This window comes from Protopterus annectens, chromosome 6.part0, assembly GCF_019279795.1.
Source record: "Protopterus annectens isolate FY-2018-M chromosome 6.part0, PAN1.0, whole genome shotgun sequence".
NCBI classification, from domain to species: Eukaryota; Metazoa; Chordata; order Ceratodontiformes; family Protopteridae; genus Protopterus; species Protopterus annectens.
The window spans coordinates 1,578,022,674-1,578,050,025 of record NC_056737.1 but is presented as its reverse complement, the minus strand read 5'-3'; the positions used below and the strand labels follow the sequence as shown (position 1 = coordinate 1,578,050,025).

The 27,352-nt window shown below is 40.9% G+C and overlaps 1 protein-coding gene across 1 annotated transcript in view; it reads right to left on the bottom strand.

Annotated features, from left to right (window-relative positions):
- Positions 1–3,408: 3,408 nt before the first annotated feature.
- The window catches only part of EAF2 (ELL associated factor 2), a 315,228-nt gene continuing 291,284 nt past the window's right edge, over positions 3,409–27,352 (bottom strand). Inside the window, exon 6 of the mRNA XM_044075022.1 lies at positions 3,409–3,789. Within this exon, the coding sequence (XP_043930957.1) occupies positions 3,743–3,789 (47 nt within the window). The 3' untranslated portion in view covers positions 3,409–3,742. The remainder of the gene's footprint in view (positions 3,790–27,352) is intronic.

The following is a 27,352-nucleotide window of genomic DNA, read 5'->3' as shown; positions in this document are numbered from 1 at the left end:
ATCCAAAATTAAACAGGTTGTACAACAAAAGAAAAAAAAATCATACCTAAAATTAGGAAGTGTATCACCAAAAATGATAAAAACCTCTCTCATCAAACTGAATGGACAACTAATTAAATCCAATAAAGCACATTTTGTGGTAAAGATAGAGCCCCAAGCCAAGGACAGCCATATAGCCTTCTTCAGCCATGTCCAAAATCTCAAAGGCAGCACACAATAGTGTGCTGAACTACTGATAAATAAATGCAGCCATGTTTATGGATCCAAGAAATATAGCAAATCTTCTGGCTGACAAATTCAGCTCCAACTTTACCCCCCCAGGAAATACCATGTAACATAACCCCTCCAACTGTCAGTATGGAGTAGGACTTAAAAGCACTCTCTAAGGCCAAGAATACAGCTTCAGTGGGCAATGATAATATCCCATGATCCCTCCAAAATAGCCTTAAATATGACTTATCAGGGCTACTGGAGTCACTATTCAGACACAACTTCTGAACAAACTGTGCCACACAAACGGAAGACCGTAATAGTCATTGCTCTGCACAAGGGTGGGCCATCAACGGATCCCGGGAACTACAGACCCATCAGTTTGACTCATCTCATATACAAAGCCATGAAATGAATTACCATGGAAATGATAAACAATGGCATAGAAAGCCTTCAGACACTAGACTCAAAAGAAGTTGCTTTCATTACAGGCAGGTCAAGCCTAATCAATCTGCTGGACTTCTTTGAGAATGTCACCAAGGCAATGTATGAGTAGAAAATGGTGTGTACTGCCTAGCTAAGGCACTTGAAGTAATATCTCACTCGGGCACCACAAACAAATTCATGTAATTAGGCATTAACTATTATGTAACCACTGGATAGCCAGCTGGTTTACAGATAGCACCCGGAAGATTAGGACTGGAGAGGCCACCTCCAGAGAGGCCGGTTACCAGTGGAATCCCCTAGGCCTCTGTGTTGGGTCTGCTCCTCTTTGGCATATACTTCTCGGAAGTCAAAGCCTATGTCAAGTGCCTTGGACTTACCAAGTCTGCAGACGATTGCAAGCTGGCAGCAACCAAAGAAACCCCACCAAGATATTAACATTTTACAGGAAGATCTAACACAGACAAATGATGAACGTCAAAGCCACAGTTTAAAACTCAATGCCAAGAAATGCATAACAGTACTTTTTGGAAGTCTCCCACCCCAAGAAACTACCTCATCAGTAAAACACCCCTAAAAGTAGACACAGTGGTCACGGATTTGGTGACTCACGTAGAGAGTAACCTATCATTAAACTACATAGACTTGGAAAATTAATTAAATCCAGCAAAGCAAATTTTGAGGTAAAGATACACCCCAAAAAATGGACAACCATAAGGTCTTCTTCCGCTATGTCTGAAACCTCAAAAGTAGCACACAACAGTGTTCTGAACTGCTGGTAAATAAATGGAGCCACATTAATGGATTTAGGAGATATAGCCATTCTTCTGGCTGACAAATTCAGCTCCAACTTCACTCTACTCTCTCCACCAGCTGTTCCCCAAGAAATACCTTATTTTGAACAAAATATATCTAAGGCAGTAAAAATCTCATTCTGTGTCACTCAACTTACAAGGACATGGCATCTAGGTCCAGAAAAGTCATTGTGCGACTATACTCAGCCTTCATCAGATCCATCATTGAATATAACACACCCATCAGAGCCCACTGTGGTTTATACTGGTGATGGACTACATTAGCATGTGTCAGAGGGACAGATCAACACAGTTGCTGTATGCAGACAATGAGACATTACAGGCAGGCAGACTCTGAACAAGAACTTCAGCAAAGGATAGGGGAATGGAATGCAAAACTGAAAGCACAGTGGATGAAACTGACTAAAGATAAAACCATTGCAATGAAGTAAATGGGGGAAATCATTAAAAGTTAAGAATTGGGACAGAAAGTAAAACAGTGGAGTAAGTTAACAGCTACAAGTACCTGGGACAAGGCACATGCAACAACTGTAATGTCCACAGAGGTTCCTCACAATAAAAATATAGAAAGTAAGCACAGTGCCCTATGCAGATCACCTCAAAGCTCTTTCCTTATACTCTTGTTTCCTATAGATTGCGGAGAGGCAATTTATGCCTGACATACAAGGAATCCTTGGGTCTATCCTTGATGGACCTTTTGCATAGCCACAAAATGAACAGTATCAAGACTACTAGATTCAAGGATTTAAACTTTGCTTGCAATTTAAATAGGACATGTTGGATGTACAGAAATGCATCTCAGAATTCCCATTCTCTGGAAAAGTCTTCCCATCCATTTGAAGCATAGCCCTCCTCTACCCTTTTCAAGCATAATGTGGACCACTGATGGGGAATTGGGAATCCACCACCTAGTCTATCTAAGGTCTCTGCTGAACAGAGGCAGCAGTCCTAATATATACCAACTTAAAACATCTAAAGCAAAACAACCTGTGGGACAGATACATTTGGGTTACATGGCTACGCTTATAAAGGTCTCAGTGGTCATTAGACTGGTATGTAACTAAGAAAAAGTTTAAAGTGGGAACAGTTTTCCATAACATGGTGAAACGGCAGAGCAGGATACTGGACTACATAAAGAAAATGGAAACCCACTGAAGCTGCCTGAAGAAACATTTGCCCCTTGCAGCTTATGGCAAAACATTTATCGCAGAAATCCCACAATATCACATATTCTTCATGTTCACAATCTTACCTCTAAGCACAGCAACATCTTCTAGAGTCCTAAGTGTGTGTGTGTGGGGGGGGTCTACTACTATTACTTTTGAATGTAAAACTTGCGTCAAAATAAAGTGCTTCATAAAACAGTTAAATGGGTGAGTGCTAATTATTTGTAGACTAATACAGCTCACAGAGGCAAATATTTCCTCCACTTAGACAGAAAATGAAGAAAACTATTTAACTTATTACATCACTACTGGGCTGAAGATATCAGGAGTAAATCTTTATATATATATATATATATATATATGGTTTCACTTCATATTGTCGAAAGCTCATTTCATCAAATTTCAAAACGAGACCAAATCATCGAAAACTCATAAAATCGAATCTCAAATCATTGAAAACTACAACGCAACTAGAAATAACATCCCACAGAGTTTTTACTATGTTTATGCAGGGGGGCAAGCCCCCCTGCACGGTTTTGAAATTCGATGAAATGAGCTTTCGACGATATGAAGTGAAACTATATTTATATATATATATATATATATATATATATATATATATATATATAAAATCACACGGTAGTTACAGGGGCTTTCAATTACTATGTAACCACATAAACACAGGCCCTAGAAACAATTACTAAAAGCTTAGTGTGTTGACCCAACTGATGGTATGTCTAATCGGCTACTTGTGTACTGAACATGAATATACATTAAACTGCAGTAATTTTATTAAAATAAGTTTTTTCCATTTCAAAGGTTTCAAATGCTATGAAGAGGCACAATTTAGCAGTAGTCCTGAAGGATTAAGTACTATCAAAATTAATGAATAACACAAAGACACAATTTTAATATAAATTCAGTTATTTCCCACTATCCTGGAATGTTCTCCAGTGGCTCCATTATAAAAAAAATCCAGTTAAGGCAGCCCTTCACCTTGATGGCAGGCAGATGTCTCAAGTCTTTTGAGATTACTTAAAACTTCATTCAGGATAATGACTTAAGAGTTTAATATCTGATAATCTCAAATTAAAAGGAAAATCTATCTTAATCATCAGTGTCGCTTCCAGACTCACTCAGCTGCAAATCGCTTCCTGTTAATAGAGAAAAAATTGTCAGGTCAGGTTATCATTTTCAGTACTGTTTGTATTTTGAGTAAAATTCCAGGGTTACTTTAAATGAAACTTTGATCAAAAAACATTCTGCATGTTAAATTTTATTCACCGCAAATTTATAATAACCAACCAATAAGGAGTAGTGCAGAGCTGCAACAAATAATGTGAAAAAATCTACAATAAACAATAAGATTCATGGCAGCACCTGGATCAATGACGTACACAATGCGACCACAAGGAAGACACTTTTAATATTGTACCAGTCCAAATCACAACTGAACAACTTAAAACTGGAAATCCAACAGGATATAATCAATATAAATTACATTAAGCAGTTTACTCCATGGATGTTATCTGAACTACCATACAACACCCACACCTCAGATTTAAATACCTGTGTGTTCCTACCTTAGTTGAGCATTTAAAGAAATACACAAGAAAAGCTAATGCTTTGTAAAACATTAGATTTAAGGTTCTAAAATTACACTTATAATTTCAAACATAAATTATACATTAACCAAAAGCCAAAACGTAAAACAACATATTAGGAAAAAAAATAAACAAACCCGAACATTTTGCATAACTACTGAATATATGTCTTCTATAAAAGTAACTGCTTAAAATTTAAGAAATAATAAGATCAGATAATACATTTACAACTATTAACAAACTGAAGACACCATCAGACAGAAAGATATACTTTGTTGTGAATGATGGTACAGATTCAGAAGAATAAAAAATAAAAAATGTAGCTGATCTCATCTTTAAAACAGGGCTGACAGAAATGTAAAAGTCAAACACACTGTTGTACGCTAAAAAACGGAATATATTTCAACCCTGGTTGTGCCTCTGCATTTAGTCTAATGATCCATTCTAATTCCTTGAGCTCTAGCACATTATTAACATCTCCTCCCCTCATACCTAACTTAACATCACTTATTACTCCGAACTTAAAACTATGACCCTCATTCTCCATAATATGTTTGCTTAATGCATTAGTTGATGACTGCCTTCTAATTTCGGATTTATGTTCTATAACATATTATGCGTTGAATGTAGCTGCTAGCTTGAAGCCCGTGTTGGTCAAAAAACAGAGGGAGTGCATTTAGTGAGTTCAAGTTTTATTTTATTTCATTTCATTTCATTTTATTTTATTTCACATATTACTTTATAAGTAAACATACATACTGGCATGCATTCTTTCAGATTTAATTTATATGGATATTGTAATGAGACATGTTTTCTAAAAATAACTCATTTTAGAGGTTTTTCTTTAAATATTTAATTGATGGATAATTTTATTAGGCTGGCTGATCATGTGACTTGATTGTTACCCTATTTATAGACTTTTTAATACATTTGAAGTTATGTACTGATGAAGGGTGTTAACCCGAAAGCTTTACTGTATTAAAATATATTCCGTTTTTTAGCGTACAACAGTGTGTTTGACTTTTGGATTACTTGGATCTCACACCAGAACTTTTTTTTGGGGTCTGATAGAAATGTACTCAATTAATCCTGGATGGCTAAAAGCATCCAATCTAAGCCATCAAATGAACTGTCTATATTCCAAATTGTTCTCCCAATCTCCACCTCTCACATCGATCCATACATTCTCAAGGATACATTTTTTTTAAACTTGGCACATTTTTGAGGGTTTGTATAAAGCATTAATTTTCATTTTTCTTGGAGATTTCACGATTGTGCTCATGAATTCTCTGTTGGTATGCCCTTGGGGTTTTCCCCTAAGGAGTAGCTTAGACAGGTAGAGCATATGGCTAGGTATACTACTCACTTGCTCTGACAGTTCCCTGAGTTGGGCGCTTGATAAAAATTCTTTCTTCATTACCTAAACACAACCTGTTACCCCAAGAAATAAACACACAACACAGGACCTTAACCATTGTTTCTCTAATTCATTCACCTTAAAAATGTTTCAATTCATTTTATGATGTCCTTAAATTTTCCATTTCCATTGTTGTATTCCACTATAGAGCTCTCTCAAATAGCTTTTGTTCACCACTGAAGTCTGGTGTGTCAACACTTTTGTTAGTGTCATGTTGTAAACCAACCCCGAAAATTGGTGGAAAAGTCATTGTTCTTTCTTTGACCTCTCTAGTAATGCCCAACAATAATTTTTTTAGGATATTTTCTATACAGAAACATGTCTGTCAATCTCTCACTCTCAGAAGTGAAACATCATCATCTGAAACCATCCAGGACAAACTGAATAAATGCCCTTTGATCAATCCTTCTTTTAAGTTAAAGGGGCGGCAACTGTCAAAATGTAGGTAACTGGTACTAAATATGGCCTTACTATACATGTTGAATGCGAACTTATTATCAAGCCAACAAATCTTTGTGTCTGAACAATTGATTGTACTTCTGTGAAAACAAGTAAACTTTAAAAACTTAGTAGTCTTATACAAATAGGCAACAAAGGAATCTACTTCTTCAAATGGACCTGTCCGTAGTCCATAGGTATCCGAAATATAAAGACCAATTTTTCGTCCACACAGACTGTAAAATGTGCCTTTTTCCAGTGAATACATAACCAAATTTGTATATAATGGGGCGCAAGAAGCCCCCATAGCAATTCCTTTCACTTGTTTAAAAAAAAAAAAAAAAAAAAAAAAAGTTATGCACTCACTATAACGTTCCATGTGAGTTGTTCCATCTCGCCTTCATTCATCACTGATGGGTTCGGAGCCGATCCTCGGCTCCGACACGGCCGACTAGCAAGCTCAAAGTTCTCCAGTAGCTCGAGACCCCACCCTTATCTCACAATACACTGCTGGAATTACCTCAGATCTTGTTTTCCGCATACCATATAGAAGTACAATAATTAATCTGCCTAGGATTGAATACACATTGACAAACCAGGATGAAGACAGCCTCCAGGTCAACTGCCAGCCAGGAGGGGGAAGGAGGGAGGGACGTGAGAATGAAGGCGAGATGGGACAACTCACATGGAACGTTATGGTGAGTACATAACTTCTTTATGTGAAGTTGTTCAATCTCGCCGTTCATTCATCACTGATGGGTAGCGTCCCTAGCACCCTGATCTTGGGTGGCTCACGGAAGTACACTCTTCAGAACCGTAGAACCAAATGAAGCCCTGTCCCTGGAGGCCCTATCCACTTTGTAATAAGTTATAAAAGTGTGAGGTTTAGACCATGTGGCTGCTGCACAGATGTTATCCAAAGGTAATTTGGCTTGAAAGGCTGAAGAGGTAGAAACTGCTCTGGCTGAATGAGCCTTTACCTTACTAGACAATGGCATATTATGACAAGCATATGTGTAGGTGATACAGTCAGACAGCCACTTAGACAGGGTTTGTTTTAGCAACTGGTTTACATTTCCTGGCATCAGAAAAAGACACAAAGAGCTGATCTGATTTCCTAATGTCTTTTGTTCTGTCCAAATAAAATCTAAGTTGTCTGTGAACATCAAGTTTATGCAACATATATTCCAATTTGTTAGTATGATTAGGGAAGAAAACGGGCAACTCAATGACTTGATTACATACTTTGGGCAAAAAGGATGGATTTGTCCTGAGAGATACTCTGTCAGCATGTAAGACCATATAAGGGGGCTTGATGGATAGGGCTTGGAGGTCTGACACTCTACGGGCTGAAGTGATGGCTACTAAGAATATAGTTTTCCATGACGGAAATTTTAGTTCACAAGATGATGCAGGCTCAAAAGGAGAAAGAATGATACGAGATAACAAAATTCAAATTCCAGGGGAAATAAGGTGTCTTCACTGGAGGCCTTATGTGAAAGGAACCTTTTAGAAAAACCTTAGACAATTGGTGAGCCAGAATACTCAAACCATCAATTTCTAGATGGAAATTAGATATAGCAGCTAATTGCACTTGCACCGTGGCAGCCGCTGCTCCTTTCATGAAGATTTCTTTCAAGAATTGTAAGATAGAAGACAATGGCGCTTGTGGGAAGAAGCCCAAATGGAAAATCTTTTCCACTTACTACGATACAATTTTCTAGTGGAAGGTTTAAAATCTGACTAGTGTCATGGGGCAGATTATAGAGCCTGGCTATGCGAGGAATTGGAGCAGCCAAGCAGTTAGCTTCAGTGTCTGGATGAAGATCCCCTGACGAATGTGTCAACAAGTCTGGAACTGGGTCCAGGATCCATGGACCTTCCAGAATGTGATGGTAAAGAAACGGGGAGCCAAATCTGCCGAGGCCAATGAGGGGCTATAAGGATGATAATCCGTCCCAGCGACTTTGCTTTCTGTAAGAATTTGGGTATCAGGGGAATCGGTGAAAATGCGTAGATGAGACCTTGGGGCCAATCGTGGACAACAGCATCCCTCAGGGAGTGACCTGGCATGGGAATCAGGGCAAAATAGCTTCTGCATTTGTTGTTGATGTGACTGGCAAACAGGTAGCAAGAAGGCTGGCCCCATTTGCGGAAGATCCTGTTCGCAATCTCTTGTTTGAGGGACCATTCGTGGGGCAATAAGATTGCTCTGCTCAGTCTGCCGCTATGACGTTGGATTTGCCCAGGATGTGCGTTGCCAACAGAAAGCGCTGGGATGACAGTGCCCACTGCCATACTCCAAGGGCTTCTCAGCAAAGGGGATAAGACTTGGTCCCGCCTTGTTTGTTCAGATACCAGACCACTGACATGTTTTCCGTCTGTATTGCAATTGTCCCTAGAGGAAGAGAGTCCTGAAAGTATTGCAATGCTAGAAGTACTGCTCTCATCTCTAGGACACTGATATGCAGATGTGATTCTTGATCTGTCCATGTGCCTTGGGCAGTCTTTCCCTGAAAAGCCCCCCCCCCCCCTATCAGGGAAGCATCCATGGTCACAGTGGCAACTGGAGGGGGGCATGAAAGGACGTCCTATTGTGACATGAAGAGACGTCAACCACCACCGAAGATCCTTCTTGCAGGAATTCGTTATCAGGATCATGTGACTCATTGGAAGTTCTTGGTAAGACCATTTCATGAATAGAAGCCCATGAAGGATTCTCATATGCATCCTTGCTAATGGGATTGCTAAAATAGCTGCCGCCATCAACCCTAGAACTTTCAATACCTCTGCATCTGGTGCTCTGTTCTTTGATATCAGGGACATGATGTGTTGGCGAAGAATAGAAATTCTTTCTGGCGGAAGGCGAAGAGGTGGTGGTTGACATGTCTAGTTCTCTCCCTATAAAAACGATATGCTGCGATGGCAACAAGGCAGACTTTTCAAAGCTGACTGTAATGCCTAGCCGATCGCAGAGTGTCACAGTAGCCTCTCTCGCTTGAAGAAGTTGATGTCTGGTGGTGGAGGTAAGGAGCCAATCATCTAGATACGGAAACACCTGGAATCCTAGACGCATTAGGTGAGCCGTGACTACTGCCATGCACTTGGTGAACACTCTGGGGGCTGTAGTGAGACCAAAGGGCAGAGCTCGGAATTGATAATGATTGGCTCCCTGCCGGAAACGCAGGTGATCTCTGGATGGTCTGGCCATCTTTATGTGGTATCCTTGAGATCGATCAAGCACATCCAATTGTCCTTCCCCAGGAATGGGAGTATGGACTGTAGCGTGACCATTCGGAACCTCTCTTTTCTCACAAATTGGTTGAGTCTGCTGAGATCCAAAATGGGTCTCCAGTCCCCTGTTTTCTTTGGAACAAAAAAGAACCTTGAGTAAGTTTCGAATCCTGTCTGGTCTGCTGGGACTGGCTGGATGACTCTTTTTTTCTAGCAATCGGTGTACCTCTATTGCTGCTTATCCCATGTGACTGGGTGGAACGTCTCGGATTTTTTTGACGGAAAGAGGCTGGGTGGAGAATGGTATGAAATACCCCCTGGAAATTATACTTTGTACCCAACTGTCGTTTGTTATATGTAGCCAGGCTTTTGGGTACAATGATAAGCGACCCCCGACTGCCTCCAGAGTAGGACAGCCGGGCCTCCCTTCAGGAGTGCTGGTAGGATTGACCAGAGAAGTGGTCTCCGTCACGCTGATGTTGTTTGTTTGTCTTTTCGGCTTTTCCCGGTTAGGGGTCGCCAGAGCGGAACTCCGGTCTGCTAATGATTGGCAGTAGATTTTTATGGTGCCGAGTTACCAGCCCGATGCCCAACCTTCAGTGAAGGCACACCCATTCACGCATGTCTTTTGAATGCCACTTGACCGCGGGGAGGACATGCAGACTCCACACAGAAGGCACTCCAGCCGAGAATCGAACAGGAGAACCTCTTGCTGTGAGGCAACAACACTACCGCTGCACCAATAAGTAACCGTGATAAAAAGTAAATGTTATATTTGTGGGGAAATGGGAGATGCAAAAAATGTGAATTGAAATATTACAAATGTAACACAAAAGTGGACATTTACGCATGGACTGCAAAACTGAAAATAAGAGTAAGCAAAAAGAAAAAGAAAAAAGACAATGAACAAAGAAAATAAATGATAGAAGTAGTAGAAATAGAAGAAAAATTAGCCAAGAAAAAAAGAGAGGACACAGACAAAGGTTCTGAAATCAGTGATGAAGAAGACAAATTGGGAGGTAACAAAATAAATAAATTATGCTGGTAAAATGGTAAGAAATTAAAAAAAAAAATAAAAAAAATAAAAGAAAAGGTAAAGGGATAAGTACAAAATAAAAAAAAAAAAAAAGGAAATGTATGAACAAGAATATATACAGCTAATGATTTGGGGTTGGTATAACGGTTAAGGTGCGACTCACAGACATATGGTACAGTGTTTCATTCCCACCTTCGGGAGTAGCACTGGCTAGGCTTAGAATGTTCTACTGATAAAATTCTCCTAGTAACTTAGCTATTAACTTATGAAACCATGAACACAAGGAAAAAGGAAAATGAAAATTTATTTTATTTATTATTTGTTGACCAGGATAGTCCGACTGGATACATGTCGGATTTTCAGCGGAGACCCGGGGAGAAAAGCTCCATGGTAGAACATACAGTAAAAATCCCCAAATGATTGCAAGTTCCATACAGTTTACCGGCTCCAGTTGAGCAAGCAGGTAATATAATCATACATTTTTAAAATAGTGTTGACAAATTGACTAGGCAATGTAACATGATTACAGACTATAAAGGAGGATCTAGCTGGATTTGGAACAAGGACATAGCCAGTGAGTTAACTGAGTAAGAGAGGGTTCAACAGTAAGATCAGCAGGAAGACAGTTCCAAGTTTTGCCAACAGAGTTAGCAAACAGAGTCCCCAGCAGAGTTGCTGATTTTGGAAGTTTGAACCAGTAGTTTATTAGAAGAGCAAAGTGACCTCAGGTTGCTATAAGGGTTAATGATATTTTTAAGTGCAGGCATATTATCAGGGTGGTTGAGAACTTTATGGGCAATTATAAGCTGGTCTAGCCAACCCAGAAGATTTAGGTTGTGACAGTGGTGGGTCCTACAGGCTGTGCTTGTTGCAAATCTAGCAATATGATTATAACATCTGGAGAGTTTGCTAAGAGCAGATTTGTTCAAATTAGCGAGTAGACGGGAGGCACAGAGAAGAGTGGAGTAGATGGGAATGAGCAATAGCAGTCCTAGCAAATGGAGTAAGGAAAGGTTTGATCATATAGAGGGAGCCAAGTTATTTATTAATGGCTTTGACAGTTTGATTGACAATATCATCAAATTTGAGGGTGTTGACTATTGTGTTGCCTAAGAGTTTGGTTTGCGCATCTTGGGAAATAATGGTAACATTATTAGATTTTATGGTAAAGAGTAGTGAGGAAGACTTATAAGTGGGGGAGAAAAGAAGCAACTTTGTTTTGTCAGGGTTTAATATCAGCTGAGGGTTAGAGAGCCAGTTTTCAACTATACTGAAAGTATTCTGGGTTAATGTCATTAGATCTGCCAGGGAGGTGGCTGAACAAATCAAGGTGGAGTCATTCGCATATTGGATAGAGGTAGCATTTGGGATGACAGTGGGAAGGTCATTAATACAGACAGAGAAAAGAAGGGGTCCTAGTATGGAGCCCTGGGGACGCCTAGGGTGACAGGTAGATGGGTTGATAGTTTGTCCTGTCATTCCCGGTTAGGGGTCGCCACAGCGGAACTCCGGTCCGCTAATGATTGGCAGTAGATTTTTACGTGCTGGCTTGCCCGGCCTAACGCACAACCTTCAACGAAGGAACGCCCATTCACGCATGTCGCCACACAGAAGACGCTCTGAGAATCGAACGGGCAATGTCTAACTGTGAGGCGACAACGCTACCACACCACCACCACCGCAGTGTGTTTTGTAAAACAGTAAAAAAGGATATGGCAAAAACTATGTAAAAAAAGACTTCCAAAAATATAAATATGATTTTTTAAAGATATAAAAGTAGAAGATAAAATAAACATGGATATGATTAAATATTGGTATTATAAGACTAGAAAGTAAAGAATATGTTAAAAGAATAGATAAAAGGTTATTTCTGTCATACGGGTTATATGGAATGAAAGAATAAATACAATTATGTTTAATGGTAAATGGATATTCCGTAAAATCACATGGTGGTTATGGAAAAAGGAGTGGGGGGTTCTAATAGGGTTAACAATTTATTATGATTATAAAGAAGTTATGAATATGTGTAAATATATTTGTGTATCTTTATATTTGTACATCTGTAAATATGATGCATTGTAAATGAGAGTGCTTTCTGTATATAAAGGATCCCTTACTCTTTTCAAAAGGTGCCTTGGGATCATTTAATCCATCTGAGCTATAACAAACGTAGGGAAAAGGATTCTTGGTTTAACATTTCATCCAAAGGATGACACCGTCATGAGTGCAACCCCCACTATACTTCACTGCAGTGCCAGCCATCAAGCTACCTGGTGTGGGAATAGAACCCATAGCCTTCTGCACCAAAGGCGGAGCAATCTACCTGTTGCTCCAGTGACATTATACAACACCTTGTGAAGATGTAAATCAACAGTATTTGTTATCTACTTCTCTGAAGTACAGGCTAACACAGAAGGCCTCTGGCTGACTAAGTTCGCAGATGACTACAAACTAGGAGCCATAGTCAAGTCCCCAAATGATGTGGACATCCTACAGAAGTGCCTCACTGAGACAGATGCCTAGTGTCAGAGCCATGGCCTCAAGCTCAATGCCAAAAAGTGCAGCGTCATCCCTTTTGGTAAAAACTCTGTACCCATGAACTACTACACAGACAGCAATCTACTTAACACCGAATGCGTGATAAGAGACCTTGGGACCCAGGTGGACAGTAGTCTCTTCTTTGATAGTCACATCGCCACAGTAGTCAGAAAGTCCTTCTACGTGGCACACCTCATCATAAAAGGGTTCTCATCCAGGAAAAACAAGGTCATTGTTCCCCTCTACTCGTCACTCATTAGACCCATTATAGAGTACAAAGCTCCTTTTGGAATGTACCTCATAAGACATCTGCAGCAGCTGGAAAGGCCACAGAAGTACCTCACAAAGAGGATTACTAGCCTCAAAAAAATGCCCTACACTGACTGCCTCAAAAAACTCCAGCTTTACTCCGTACCACATCGCCTACTCCAAGGTGATCTCTGCCTAACATATAAAGCTATGTCAAACCCAGAGCTGTTGGACATGCTACACCTAAAGAAATCCCAATCCCTCCAAGCTACACGCTTCTAGGGACCTAAACCTTGTCACCACAATGAACAGGACACGCTTGAGGGATAGACTCCTGTCCCAGAGACTTCCTATACTCTGGAACAAGCTACCCATCTATTCAAGCAAAGTTCTTCATTAGCACTCTTCAAGAAAAATCTTGATGAGTGGATGGGAAATGGGAAATACACCCCGGGGATCACTTCTGTGTCTCTGCTGGACAGTGGCACAGGAAAATAACTTTCTTGGGTGGCGTAAGCTATGGTACCTTGCTGGCTATGCTTACGTAGGCCCTTGGGCCGATAACCTACTACCTACCTATGAACCGATGAACAGCAAGGGTGCCTTAGCAGAAACTACTGCAATGTAGATATTTATGAAGCCAAGAACTGGAAGCAGCGTCACTATCTGGAAAAGTGACCACTCACTTAGCATTTAGTCTCCTCATGATGTAAGACAATGCAGTTAGTCATCCATTTGGAAAGGGTCTGCACATCTTCAAGACCCTCCCTATTCTGAGGCAAAGACTCACATAAACCATGAACTGGGGGTTGTTTTTTAAGCTATGCATGGCTCTCTCCCTCTCCCTTTTATAACTCATTTCTCCAGATTTTGGCCCCAGAAAGAAAAAGTACAGTTTTGTACCTACCATAAATGTAGATGTTCGAAGATCCACATTGCTGCAGTCCTTACATATGGGTAGTCCGCTGTCCTCGGTCGGCCCGAATACCAAAGTATTAGGCTGACGTCGGTCAAGGCGCTTAAAACTGACATCAGGACGTCAGGGTACAAAAGCGCATGACCGACGTCATTTCCTCAGTCTTTTCTTGCCCCAGATGTCAGAAGGCCCTAACAAGAAAGGCCAAAGCCAAAACCAGCAAAACTAACCAACCACCGCACTAACCATATTTACAATATGTACAACACAAACCCCACCACCACCTTCAACAACAGAGGGAAGGAGGGAGGGTTGACTGCAGCAATGTGGATCTTCGAACATCTACATTTATGGTAGGTACAAAACTGTACTATGTTCTTCATCTCACATTGCTGCAGTCCTTACATATGGGTAGAATCCCAAAGCAGAGGTAAGGGAGGATGGCAAAACTATAAAGCATTAGGAGCTGCCAAAATGCCCTGTAAAATTGCAGTGGCAAATCCAGCCCTAGATTTAGAGTAAAGTGGAAGGTAGTAATGCTTAGAGAAAGTATGCACTGAACTCCAAGTAGCTGCTTCCAAAATATCTTTAGTAGCCACCCCCCTTAAAAAAAGCTGTAGAAGTGGCAGTAGCCCTAGTGGAATGAGGCCTAATCCCAGCTGGAATTTCCTTACCATGATGGGAATAACAGAAAGCAATACAAAACCAATCCACTTAGAAATAGTTTGTTTTGAAACAGGTTTGCCCTGAGAACCCAAAGCAAAAGAAACAAACAACTGCTGAGACTGCCTGAACCCTTTAGTTCTGCTCAAATAATATCGCAACTGTCTGTGTATATCCAAAGTGTGCAAAATCCTTTCCCCTTTATTTTGGGGTTTTGCATAAAAAGTAGGCAAATGAATAGTTTGGTTTAAAGCCACACTAGAAACCACTTTAGGCATAAAAGAAGGGTTAGTACGCAAAGACACCCTATCCTTGTGGAAAATTAAGAAAGGCTCAACTGCCATAAGGGCCTGTAATTCAGAAACCCTTCGCAGAGGTAATGGCCAACAAAAAAGCAGTCTTCCATGATAAATATTTCAACTCTGCAGATGCTGCAGGCTCAAAAGGTTGTAGAGTGAGTTTCTCCAACACAAAATTGAGATCCCAAGCAGGAGTAGGAGCTCTACGTGGGGTCTTATATTCTTTGCCCCTCTAAGGAATTGCTTAAACAAAGGCTGAGAAAATAATGGTGGGTCACAGTCATAGTGAGCAGAAATTGCTGCAGCATGAACCTTTATAGAGGAGAAGGACAAACCTTTGTCCAATAACTCAGTAAGGTATTGAAGCAACACTTAAATTAGGTTTAGAAACATCAAAGTCCTTTGCTGTACTCCAAAATAAAAATCTCCTCCATTTATCTGCATAAACTTTCCTTGTACTAGGCCTTCTGGCCTCCAAAATAACATTCAAAACTTGTTGTGGAAGCTGAGACCCTCCAGGGTTTAAAACAGAATATGCCAGGCTGTCAGATGTAGAGAATGAAGTTTGACATTGAGTAAATGACTGTTCTGAGACAGCAGGTGAGGAATCGAAGGCAAAGGCCATGGAGGCTCCCGTACCAGACTTCTCAGTAATGGGTACCAGTGCTGTCGAGGCCAATCTGGAGCTATTAAAATCATGTTTGGCTTGTCCTGTCTGACCTTCAGGAGTACCTTTGGGAGGAGAAGCAGAGGTGGAAAGGCATACACGTGAAGATTGCTCCAATTGAATGAGAGAGCATCCACTTTCCAAGCTGTGGGATGAAACCTTTTTGTGCAAAACTTTGGCAGCTGGTAATTTAGTGGAGAAGCGAACAGATCTATGTCTGGAGTTCCCCATAACACTGTCAATCTCTGAAATACATGAGGATCCAATTTCCACTCGTGGGGATCCATAATTTGTCTGCTCAACACATCTGCTAAGGAGTTCTGTGCTCCTGGCAGAAACCTTGCCTGAAGATTTAGCTGTAAACTGAGAGCAGTCTCCCACAAAATCATTGCTTGTCTGCATAGAGGATAAGAATGTTCCCCTTGCTTGTTGATGTACCACATGACAGTTGTGTTGTCTGTTTGAATCAACACCTGCCCTGGAAGAAGTAAATCCTTGAAAGCTATCAATGCAAATTGGACTGCTAACATCTCCTTCAAGTTGATATGTAGATGTTGAAGTCTGGCAGGCCACGTGTCTTGTACCCATTTTCCATGTAGATGAGCTCCCAAGCTTTGTCTGAGGCATCTGTCGTTAAAATCTGACTCGCCTCTGGCCGGGTCACAGAGAGTCCCTTGTTTAGGTGACATTCCTGAGCCCACCACAAAAATTCCTTTTGAATGCAAGGTATTATCTGAATGACAGTGTCCAAATCTTGGCAGTGCTGTGTCCATACATTCTTGAGATACCATTGTAGCTTCCTCATATGCAGTTTGGCATTGGGAAGTACCAGAATACAAGATGCCATGAACCCCAAGGCTTGAAGGACTGTCCTTGCAGTCAGCCTGGACTGACGAGACAATTGGTGGAAGTAAAGAGAAAGATTCTTTTGTTTGTCCGGGGTCAAAAGGCCATCTGGGATGCTGTATTCAGTCTCACACCCAGAAAGCACATGTCCTGAGAGAGTACTAGACTGGGCTTTATTTCGCTCACAGAATACCCCAGGCATCTTAACACTGCCATCACATACTGTAAATGATGAAGAAGTTCGTCCTTTCTTGGGCCAGAATCAGGCAATCGTCCAAATAAGGATAGATTTGTATTCCTCTTAGCCTGAAGAAAGCTACCACTAGAGCCAGAACCTTCGTGAACACTCTGGGCGCAGTAGATAAGCCAAAGGGCAATGCAGAGAACTGATAATGTGAAGTCCCAGCCCGAAAACGCAGATACTTCCTGCAACTGGGCCTGATAGGAACATGAAGGTAAGCCTCCTTGAGATCCAGAGTCACCATCCAGTGATCTTTGCCCAGCAGAGGTAAAAGCTGTTGTAACGCCAACATTTTGAACTTGGGAATGTCCAGATATGTGTTGAGGATAGATAAATCCAAAATTGGTCTCCACGTGTTTCCTTTCTTTGGTACTAGAAACAGGCGAGAATAAAATCCTAGGCCCACTTCTGGCAGAGGGACCTGTTGTATGGCCCCTATTTGAAGTAGTAGAGAAATTTGTTTGTGAGCCTCTAGTCTTTGCTGAGGAGGAACGTCCGGCATGCCTTTGAAAGGAGGCAAGGTATGGAAATAAAACTTGTAACCCTGGTGTATGATATCCAATACCCATTTGTCTTGGGTAATCAACATCCAATTTTCCTTGAAGAGTGCCAACCTTCCTCCCAAAGGTGCTGCCAGGCAAGAAGGAACTGGCAGCTGAAAAAGTAGGTCATTGGGCCTGTTTACGAAAGGACTGGCCCCTGCCCTCACCCGAAGATTGTGCAGGTGAACTCCCTGTTCTAGGTCTGAAAGAACTCTGAGCTCTGCCCCTACCACGTCTAGATCTACCCCTAGACTGAGAATCATAAGAAGGATACGCCCACCCCTTAGCAGGCCAATTCCTACTAAATTTCGAGGCTGAACTTGCAAAAATCTTTAACAGCCTGCATAGACTTAGCCTTGTCTTCCATTTTCTTCAAGACTGACTCCACAGGTGAACCAAACAACACATCAGACTGCAAAGGAGCATCCAAAATCCTTGTCTTAACATGGTCAGATAAATTCTGATCCTTCAGCCAGGCGTGCCTGCGAAGAACTGAGCCAGTGGCAGCCACCCTAGACGAGGCCTGCACAGCATCAAAACCACACTGTAATGAATGCTTACCCACCTGTTCAGAGACATGCACCAAATCTTGTAATTCTTTACACTCAATGCCTTCCGCCAGAGCATCCACCTTAGACTTCAATTGAGAAAGAAGAAAGTTTTGATATTTCAACATATGAAACTGGCAATTCAAAGCCCTCATAGCTAAGGTAGAAGATGTATAGACCTTCTTTCCCCATCTATCCAAAGCTCTGGCTTCTTTATCTAGAGGAACCGGATTTTTTACAACAGAGGCCTTGACACCCTTAGGTCCCTGACTAATAGTTTCTGGGTCCGCCCTAGGACTCTTATAAAGATATTTATGAGCCTCAGGCACCCTGTAATACCTATCCGGTTTAACAGGAGCAGGAGGCAGAGAATCAGGATTAAGTGAAGCCTCTGCAAACACATCTTCCACAACGTCCAGAACAGGGGGTATATAGCCAAGGGCCTATGCTGGGGTAACAGCAAAAATTCCCTAAGCCTTTTCCGAGAATCAGAGAAGTCCTGACCTTCCCACTTAAAATGTTCCCTCATAGAATGAAGTGTCTCTGAAAAAGAAAAATCCTCTGGAGGAGAAGCAGAAGGAGTGGAATCATCTGCATCAGAATCAGAATAAGGAGAGTACTCCTGCAAGTCTTCAGCTGAAGACTCTGAAACATCCGAAGCCTGCTCAAAACTTCCCAACTCTGGCTCCACCCTAGGCCTCTTATCAGGAGGGGCAAAGAACCTCTAATCAGAGTAATCAAATCTTCTGCCATTTTAAGCATGTGCTTCTTAGGCACAGACCCTGCTGAACTAGGAGTGACACCAACAGAAGCTAAAACTGGCCTGCCTCTGGGAGAAGGCTTGGAAACAGAAGGAGAAGGCCTAACCACCCTAGGAAGGGAGGGGAGTACAGTAACTTGAGAAGCCCCTTCAGCCTGACCTGCCTCCTGAGAGACCACCTCCTGCAAAATCAAAGTCTCCCCCTGAGACTCCAGAGAAGTCTCCGTCGGAACCACCGGTTCCACTGAAGCCTCTAAAGAACCGGCGTCCTGAACGGACGACTCATCTTGCCTGGGTTTAACTGCTTTGTCTTTGCGCTTCTTCGCAGAAGCGGGCGCCGGAGAATCCGACGGCATATTATAATTGCACCGCTTCCCAAAGACCAGCCTAGCACAATCTAACCTTCGCTAATAGTGCGTTTACTGAACCTAGCACAAAAGCGACACCCAACAACGCCGTGCTCAGGCCCCAAACAAGGAATACACAAAGAATGATAATCCCTATGCGGTATCTGTTTCCCACAAGAAATACAGTTATTCACTTTTTCTGACATCCGTAAAACACTGAAGCAAGAAAAAACCAAAATATTCCCCAACGGGGTACTTAGCCAACTTGGATTCGGTCTGAAACTCCGAATTCGAAAAATTTCAGAACGCCGAACGGTACTTGCAACGCTGCTTCTGCATCGGACCATGCGGCAAAAAAGACTGAGGAAATGACGTCGGTCATGCGCTTTTGTACCCTGACGTCCTGATGTCAGTTTTAAGCGCCTTGACCGACGTCAGCCTAATACTTTGGTATTTGGGCCGACCGAGGACAGCGGACTACCCATATGTAAGGACTGCAGCAATGTGAGATGAAGAACATCAGGGACATTTACGATACATTTTTTTAAAGAAAGCACAAATTAGTTCTATGGGACACCCAATCTATGTACAAGATTACACAGGGCTCACTATAAATGGTGGCCTGCTGGTTGGAAGGCCTACAGGTAGAGCTGATGGTTTCCAGAAAAAAATGTCCTTAAAAAGAAACTTTCAAGATGCTGAACCTGCCACTCTGAACTGAACAATTAGCCTGGCAATCACAAAGTTTAAGTCACAAGGAGGAAGGGACACTTTTAAAGGCAGGTGAAGATGTACAGCCCCTTTAAAGCACTCCTACTCTGCCCCAGACATGATGTGCAAAGATGCCAGAGACATGCACAATGACCATGGAGCAGCTGAGAGCAAAGTCATGCAGCTGTCCAATTCATACCGATTTGTAAATGAAATGAAAGAGGTGTCAAGATAATCCTTTCCAGCCATGGAGGTTCTTCAAATTTAGGGGAAAATGTCTGGCAAATTGAAGGTTTATTGCAATTAGCATCACCTCCCAAGCACCTGCTTGGAGATCCAGTAAAAGGAGACTAAATGAGAAAGCAGATCTTTAAGTAGCGCTAGCTGTCACCTCAGCTGAAGTGGATTTCCTTGCCTTGCACTGCAAACCTCTTCTGTAATACCAAGGAACTGAGATGTAGAGGAGCAGCTTCCAGTAATGCTAAGTATCCAAGAATCTGAGACCACATTTTTCTCAACTACACTTGGATAACAATAAGTCATGGTTTCTTCTCTAGATTTTGTTTTAAGGTACAGACTGACAAAGTAGTGGAAAGGCATGCATTAATTTTCCTGGACTGGGAGAGAGTATATGTCCACCATCATCTCCCTTCAATTGCTGAATAAAGCAATACGGAAGGAAGACAGCGCCTTCCTTTGTGACAAAAATGCGAGAAGATCTCAAAGTAACATTCCTCTATCCTTGGCTGAAGGGTGGGCATAAAATGCACCAAGACCATTGCCAGTGCAGTCAAATTCCCTGGGATGTGAACAGCTATCAGAATAATGCCCCAGACAATAGCTCACTGCAAGATCCACACAGCCTTTCTGGCATAAGGGATGTTAATTCAAAATAACCTGCTTCTTCAACTACCACACCATGGCCTAACTGTCTGCCCAGAGTAGGAAGAGGTCTGGTTTTACTCCTCTTTCACAGCTTTTATGGCAAATACTGTCTTCACCTCTACCATAGCTCGAGCTGCTTAATGTGAAGCCACACTTTCATGGATTTAATTCCCTAAACAAGGAAGGTAGACAGGTATGCTCACAGGCCAGTAAGTCAAATATCTGCCATCAGTAGTTGTGACAGGTTCTGCCACAGGAAGTAAAGGCCCACATAAAGAACTATGGAAATCATCCATTATTGTACAGCCCAATGATAATGGTCTGACGCCAACAAGAAGTCCACAACATGACAGTCCAGGACACTTCTCAGTCCACTCCAATACTCATTCACTCAAGCAAAGAAAGAGAACTGTGTAGATTCTGGCTGAGGTGAAAATGGTCTGAGCCTGGACCTTCTACTGTGACCTCACCAGGCTGAAAAGACTAAGACTTCCTGGATCATCTCTACAGGAAGAATCTTCACTGTACAACTCTGCTCCAAGAAATCCTCTTAACATGGACAAGAGGGAACTGCTACTTCATGCAGTTAATTCAGGGCCAGCAAATAAGAAAGAAGGAAGTAAAATGCCTAAAGGAAGCAGCAACACGGAGGAGGACAGAAAAGTTATGGAACGTTTGGAGGTGAAAAGTGAGAATTTGGAGAAAAATTTGCCCAATATGGAAATTCAGAATGTAAATAAAGATCCCTGTGTGGTGGATGTTACAAATGAGCAGCAATTAGCTGCCCTTTTGGAGAAGGAAGTGAATGAACGAGTGAGTGAAGTGTTGCAGATAACAGAATTGGCGTCAGGAGGACTTGCAGATGAGGTTATGTTAAAAATAATCGAGCAGGATGATCCTGGTGACAGTTCTGCTGCTTCATGGGATTAAATTGACTGCTAACTTTTTCAGAAGTGTGGATGATGTGGAAAAGGAACCAGGAGAGGTGTCAGCAGAGAACACAGCAGTAAAAATGTATTCAGCAATGACTAAGTAAAAGAGGAAAATAGCAACTGAGAAGGGGTCTGGGTTTTGTGGCAGCAGATAATACAGTAACTAAAAATCAAGCAGCAGTGACAGCAAGCAAGAAAGGAGAGCAGCAACAAACTAAATAAAACTGTTAAAAAAGAAGATAACTGTGGGAATAACACAAAAAATGACACTAATAGATGTGTGTGGGACAATTCTGGTAACTGTTCTGGGTTTTAAAGCTTAAGAAATTCAATCTTTTACACATGCAAGGAAAAAGAGTTTTTGTGACTTAACATTTGAAAGTGATAGATGGATAACATTTATTTTTTTTTCCATAATAAATCTTTATTGTTATATTATTTTCAAACACAAGTAAGATCAAAAATAACATATATTCACAAATCAAACATTAACTAATATCACTAATAACCACACTCTATATACAATATTTACAAGAATGCTTCCATGTAATACATTTAAATATAAAAAAGCATAAGAGTAAATGCAAGTAATAGGTGATTACTAAATTCTCTCCACACACATAAATAATTATTAATATTTCCAAGTTGAAAATACTATGCTAATATAATATTAAAAATCTGTTCCCAAATTTCTGGATTATTAACATTTTTATTTTGTGGGTTTAATAGTAATTTATGAGCCAATATATGTTTTGTTGCTAGAACTCTAAAGTTCTACCATGAAGTTTTAGATGGGTCTAACCAATTTGAAGCTATATAAAGCTTCATTAATAGAAAAATATTAATATATATAATAATTTGTGATTTAGGGATCTCTTTCGGGGGAATATGCAGAATCATACATTTCCATGATAACGTTGTACTTTGGTACTCCACCTTCTGAAGTTGACTCAGATGGATAACATTTCTGAAACTAACAAAAAAAAGGACATTTATCTTTGCAACAATTTGTTTTCTGGTAGTAACTTAAATGTTAAACAAAAATGCTACTTTGCAGTTTGCAACTGATGAGCTGGCAGAAGATGATGTTAAAAATGCAGACAGGATCTGTGTGAAACTGTTTAAAATACTGTGAAAGTCAGAGCTGAGAAAAAACTCGTGGAATGGAGGACAGAGGTTGGAAATTGTTTTGAAATATAAAAACAACATGGTGAAACACTTGCCAAGTGGTATTTTTGTCAATGGTCTTTGAGGGACATTAAGACATGTCGGCGAGCCTAAATCATGTTTTTTAATGGAATCTTCTCATTTAATGAATGATTATGACAAGGTACAATGTAACTAGTGAGAAGAGAAAGGATATACAAAATATTCAATTGGGGAAAATGCAGAAAGAAAATGAAAAATTAAAAATATTTCCTTTAAACTTAAAAAGAATGAAAAGCAACAATTTTAGAATACTTTCAGTAAATGTGAACATTTTTAACACTAAGAAGGATAGGCATACTGGAATGGTGTGCTAATTGTGATGTAGATGTTATGCAAGATCCCTGACAAATGAAGAAAGACTGCAAGTAGAAAAATTGTCAGGTGGAAATATAATATGAAACTTAAGAAATGAACGTTGTTCTGGAGTGGCAGTGAAAATACTAGGTCTAACGTTCATAGGCTCATAGGCTAGTACTAGGCTAATTGTCCTTGTGGACCATTTTAAGTCTAGCCAGTTACCCCACATGACAGTCAAACCCTGGACCTTGCGTTTAACAAGGTAAACACCTTAACCATTATGCCAACCCATTGGTAAGGATGGGAAAGTTAACTGTTGTGGATGTGAGGTAGAGATAGCATATTTATAAAATTATATCATATGCACATATAACTAGCAAAGAAAGAGAATTTGTTTCATCAAATATTAGACTGTCTGATGGTAAACATGATTATAATTGCAGGGATCTTAAAATGTGGTTTAAGGGGAAATGTTAAAAAAAAAAAAAAAAAAAAAAACAAAAAGGAAAGAAAGTGACAATGTGGTAAATTACCTGCTAGGAACAAAAGTCAATGGACTTAGAGGGGCACTTGGATCTGAAATTGATTATTATGCATTATTAGAAGGCCTTGGGTAGCAGATGGTGATATAGTTGGGGCAGGTTTTTCAGACCATTCAGCAGTATGGATAGAGGTAATGGAAGAAGGACTATTAAAGCAGGAAAGGGAATAAAAAGAATAAATGAGAAATTATGGGATGAAAGTGAAGAGTGGGAAGTACTGCATTTATGGAAGGATCATATAGCCATGTAGGATTAGAACTCATCTGAATAGTGTGAGAGTTTCAAAAGGAGTATAAAAAGTGTTTTGTTTTTAATAACATAATGATATAAGAAGGGAAGAGACAGTGAAGTATGGGAAAATGTAAATAAAAGTATTACAGAATTTAAACAGTAATACAAGAGAGTATTATGACATATAAACATAAATACATAAAACATCCAAGAAAACAATTAAGGTATTACTGTTTAGGCAGAGGTGATATTTACAAGGGAGAAGAGAAGAGGCATCTGCATATTTGGGTAAAACAGCAAAAGAGAATATCAATATAACAAGGGAAATGAAAAATATAAAATAAGAGGTAAAAAGAACACAAGAGCAAATTCTAAGCAACATACTACAACATGTGGAAAATATGTACAAGAGTAAAAAGGAAAACTTGAGAATGGGATGAAAAAAAATCCAGAAAGTTGAAGAATTTGAAACAGAAATTACTACTACTGAACTGGATGAAGTACTTAGGAAAGTAAATGTTGATGATGTCAGGTCAGGGCCGGGCCAGGTGGTATAGGGTATGGAACATACAAGAAATTAATGGTTCAATATGTTCATAGACGTTTACTAGGTTAACGACCCCAAGGGGCTTTGTAAATCTAGCCATCTCTGACAAGTTCTGGTTACCTTGGTAAGTGTAAGCAGAGGATTGGGAGATGAAATATTTACAAGCAGGGGTCTGGGAGAGGAACGATTAACAAGGGAAATGAAAAATGTAAAAGAAGAGGTAAGAGCAAATTCTAAGTAATGTACTACAACATGTGGAAAATATGTACAAGAGTAAAAAAGAAAACATAATGCCGAAAATGTGATAAGAGACCTTGGGACACAGGTGGACAGTAGTCTCTCCTTTGATAATCACATTGCCACAGTGGTCAGGAAATCCTTCTACGTGGCTCATCTCATCACAAAAGGATTCTCATCCAGAAAAAAGAGGTCATTGTTCCCCTCTACTCATTACTCCTTAGACCCATTATAGAGTACAACGCCCCTTTTGGTATGTACCTCACAAGACATCTACAACTGGAAAGACCACAGAAATACCTCACAAAGAGGATTACTGGCCTCAAACAGATGCCCTATGCAGACCGTCTCAAAAAACTACAGCTTTACTCCACCGCATATCGCCTACTCAGGGGCGATCTCTGCCTAACATACAAAGCTATGTCAAACCCAGAGCTGTTGGACATGCTCCACTTAAAGAAATACCAATCCCTCTGAGCTACACACTCTAGGGACCTAAACCTTGTCACCACAATAAACAGAACATGCTGGAGGGATAGATTTCTGTCCCAGAGACTTCCCATACTCTGGAACAGACTACCTATCTATGTCAAACAGAGCTCCTCATTAGCACTCCAAGAAAAATCTTGATGATTGGATGGGAAATGGGAAATTCACCCCAGGAATCACTTCTGTGGCTCTGCTCGACAGGGGCACAGGAAAATCATTTTCTTGGGTGGCAAAAGCCAGGGTACATTTTTTGGCTAGGCTTGTATGGGCCCTAGGGCCGATAGCCTAGTACCTACCTATGAACCTATGATTTACAGGATCATAGGAAGTTACTAGGCTAATAGCCCCAGGGCCCTTACAAGGCTAACCAAGTTCAACCGGTGTTTCCAAGGGTGTCTGGTTCAAGCAGACACTAAAATCAGCATCTATTGCCCCTGTCCAAGAGGGACACGGGTGGAACCCCAAGGGTGAACTTCTGATTACCCATCCAATTGTCTAAATTACACTTAAATAGGGCTAATGAGGGGCTTTGTTTAACATGAATAGGAAAATTGTTCCAAAGGTGGGGCAACCTCTGTGAGACAAATCTGTCACTTCAGCAAGTTCTGTTGATGCCACATACCAGGTTAAGGTTGTTTGAGCAAGTGACCCGTGTGCCATTTGACTTTTGAATGTGCAGCATTTCCATTAAAGCTGGGTCAGAGATTGCTTTATATGCAAGGCACAGGTTACATCTGAGCTCTGAGCAGTCTGTACGACAGAGTAAAGTGTCAATGATTTCAGTCTGTCCGCATAAGACAGATCTTGAAGACCTTAAATTTTCTTTTTAAGGAACCTTTGTGATCTCTCCAATTGCTGCAGGTGTTTGGAAAGGAACACACCAAATGGAGCATTATACTCTTACTGGCCTGATGAGGGAAGATTACAGGTCTTTTTTCTGGAGGCAATGCCCTTACTTATGAGATGCCTTTCTTGCCACTGTGGAGACATGGTGATCAAAGTTAAGGTTGCTGTCAACCTGTGTGCCCAGATCTCTCACCACTGGCTGTGGGGTTAGGGTACTGCTGTTGATGTGGTTGTTTGCAGGAGCATCACCCTTGCTTAAGGGGATGATAATGCATTTTTTTGCATTAAGTTTAAGACAATGATTTTGGCACCAGTCATTAGTCTGTGTAGGATATTGACATTGCTAGGGATTTCATTGATCACTCCCAGCTTGCAGTCATTAGCTAACTTTGTTAGACACAGCTCTTTAGTTTTAGCCCGTACTTCAGAAAAGTATATTCTGTACAGTAGGGGTCCCAGAACTGATCCTCGTGGAACACTAATGATTACAGGCCTGATGGTGAAGAGAGAACTCATACGGTCAAGATAGGGGACTCTCATCAGTGAGCCAGTTTGCAACCCACCTGACAACATATGGGTTGATACTCAGCTGGGTGCATTTATCAATAATGCCTGAGTGGGGGAGTGTGTCAAAGGCCTTGGCTAAGTCTAGGTAGACCATATGCAGATTTTCCCTCGTCTTGGGCTTTGGTGACTGTCTGGAAGTCGTCCACCAAGTTTAACATGCATGATCTTCCTTTGACAAAGCCAAAACTGAGTGGGGTCGAGTGTTTGGAGAGTTCGTATATCTTTGTTAATAAGGTGATGATTTGTTCCATGGCCTTGCAGATAAGTTTGGTCAGGATAGAGTCTATAGTTCCCAGAGTCTGTGGATGCACCCCCTTTGTGTAAAGGGATGACGGTAGCTGTTTTTCATTCCACTGGGAAGAAGCCAGTGCTTAGGCTGTGATTAAAAAAAGTGTGCCCAATGATGATGCTAATTCCTGTTTTAATCCATGTAGAGCACAGCCCGGGATGTTGTCTGGTCCAATAGATGTTGTATTTTTGGCCTTGGAGTGGATGCTTAAGACCTGCTCTTCAGAGATACCAGGTGGGGGGCAGGCATTAGAGATGCTTTGGCGTATATGTGGTGGGGGCAGGGGAGTGACGTTTTCACTGAACCTATCAGCCAACAGGTTTGGTATATCCACAGGTTCTGCATATGTAGTACAATTAACTACAAGTTCAGTGCAGATATGGGCCTTACCTTTGAGGTTACAGATGTAACTAAAGAACACCTTGTGGTTATCCTTAGTTAGGGAAGCTAATCTGGACTCATAGTTAGCTTTGGAGGGCTTCACTAGGAGTCTTATTTGCTTGTTTAAATTGAGAAAGGAGTTTTTCCAGTTTTGAGACCATTCCTTCCTACTCAGACAGCAATTTCTTTCTCCTACTGTACAGCCAATT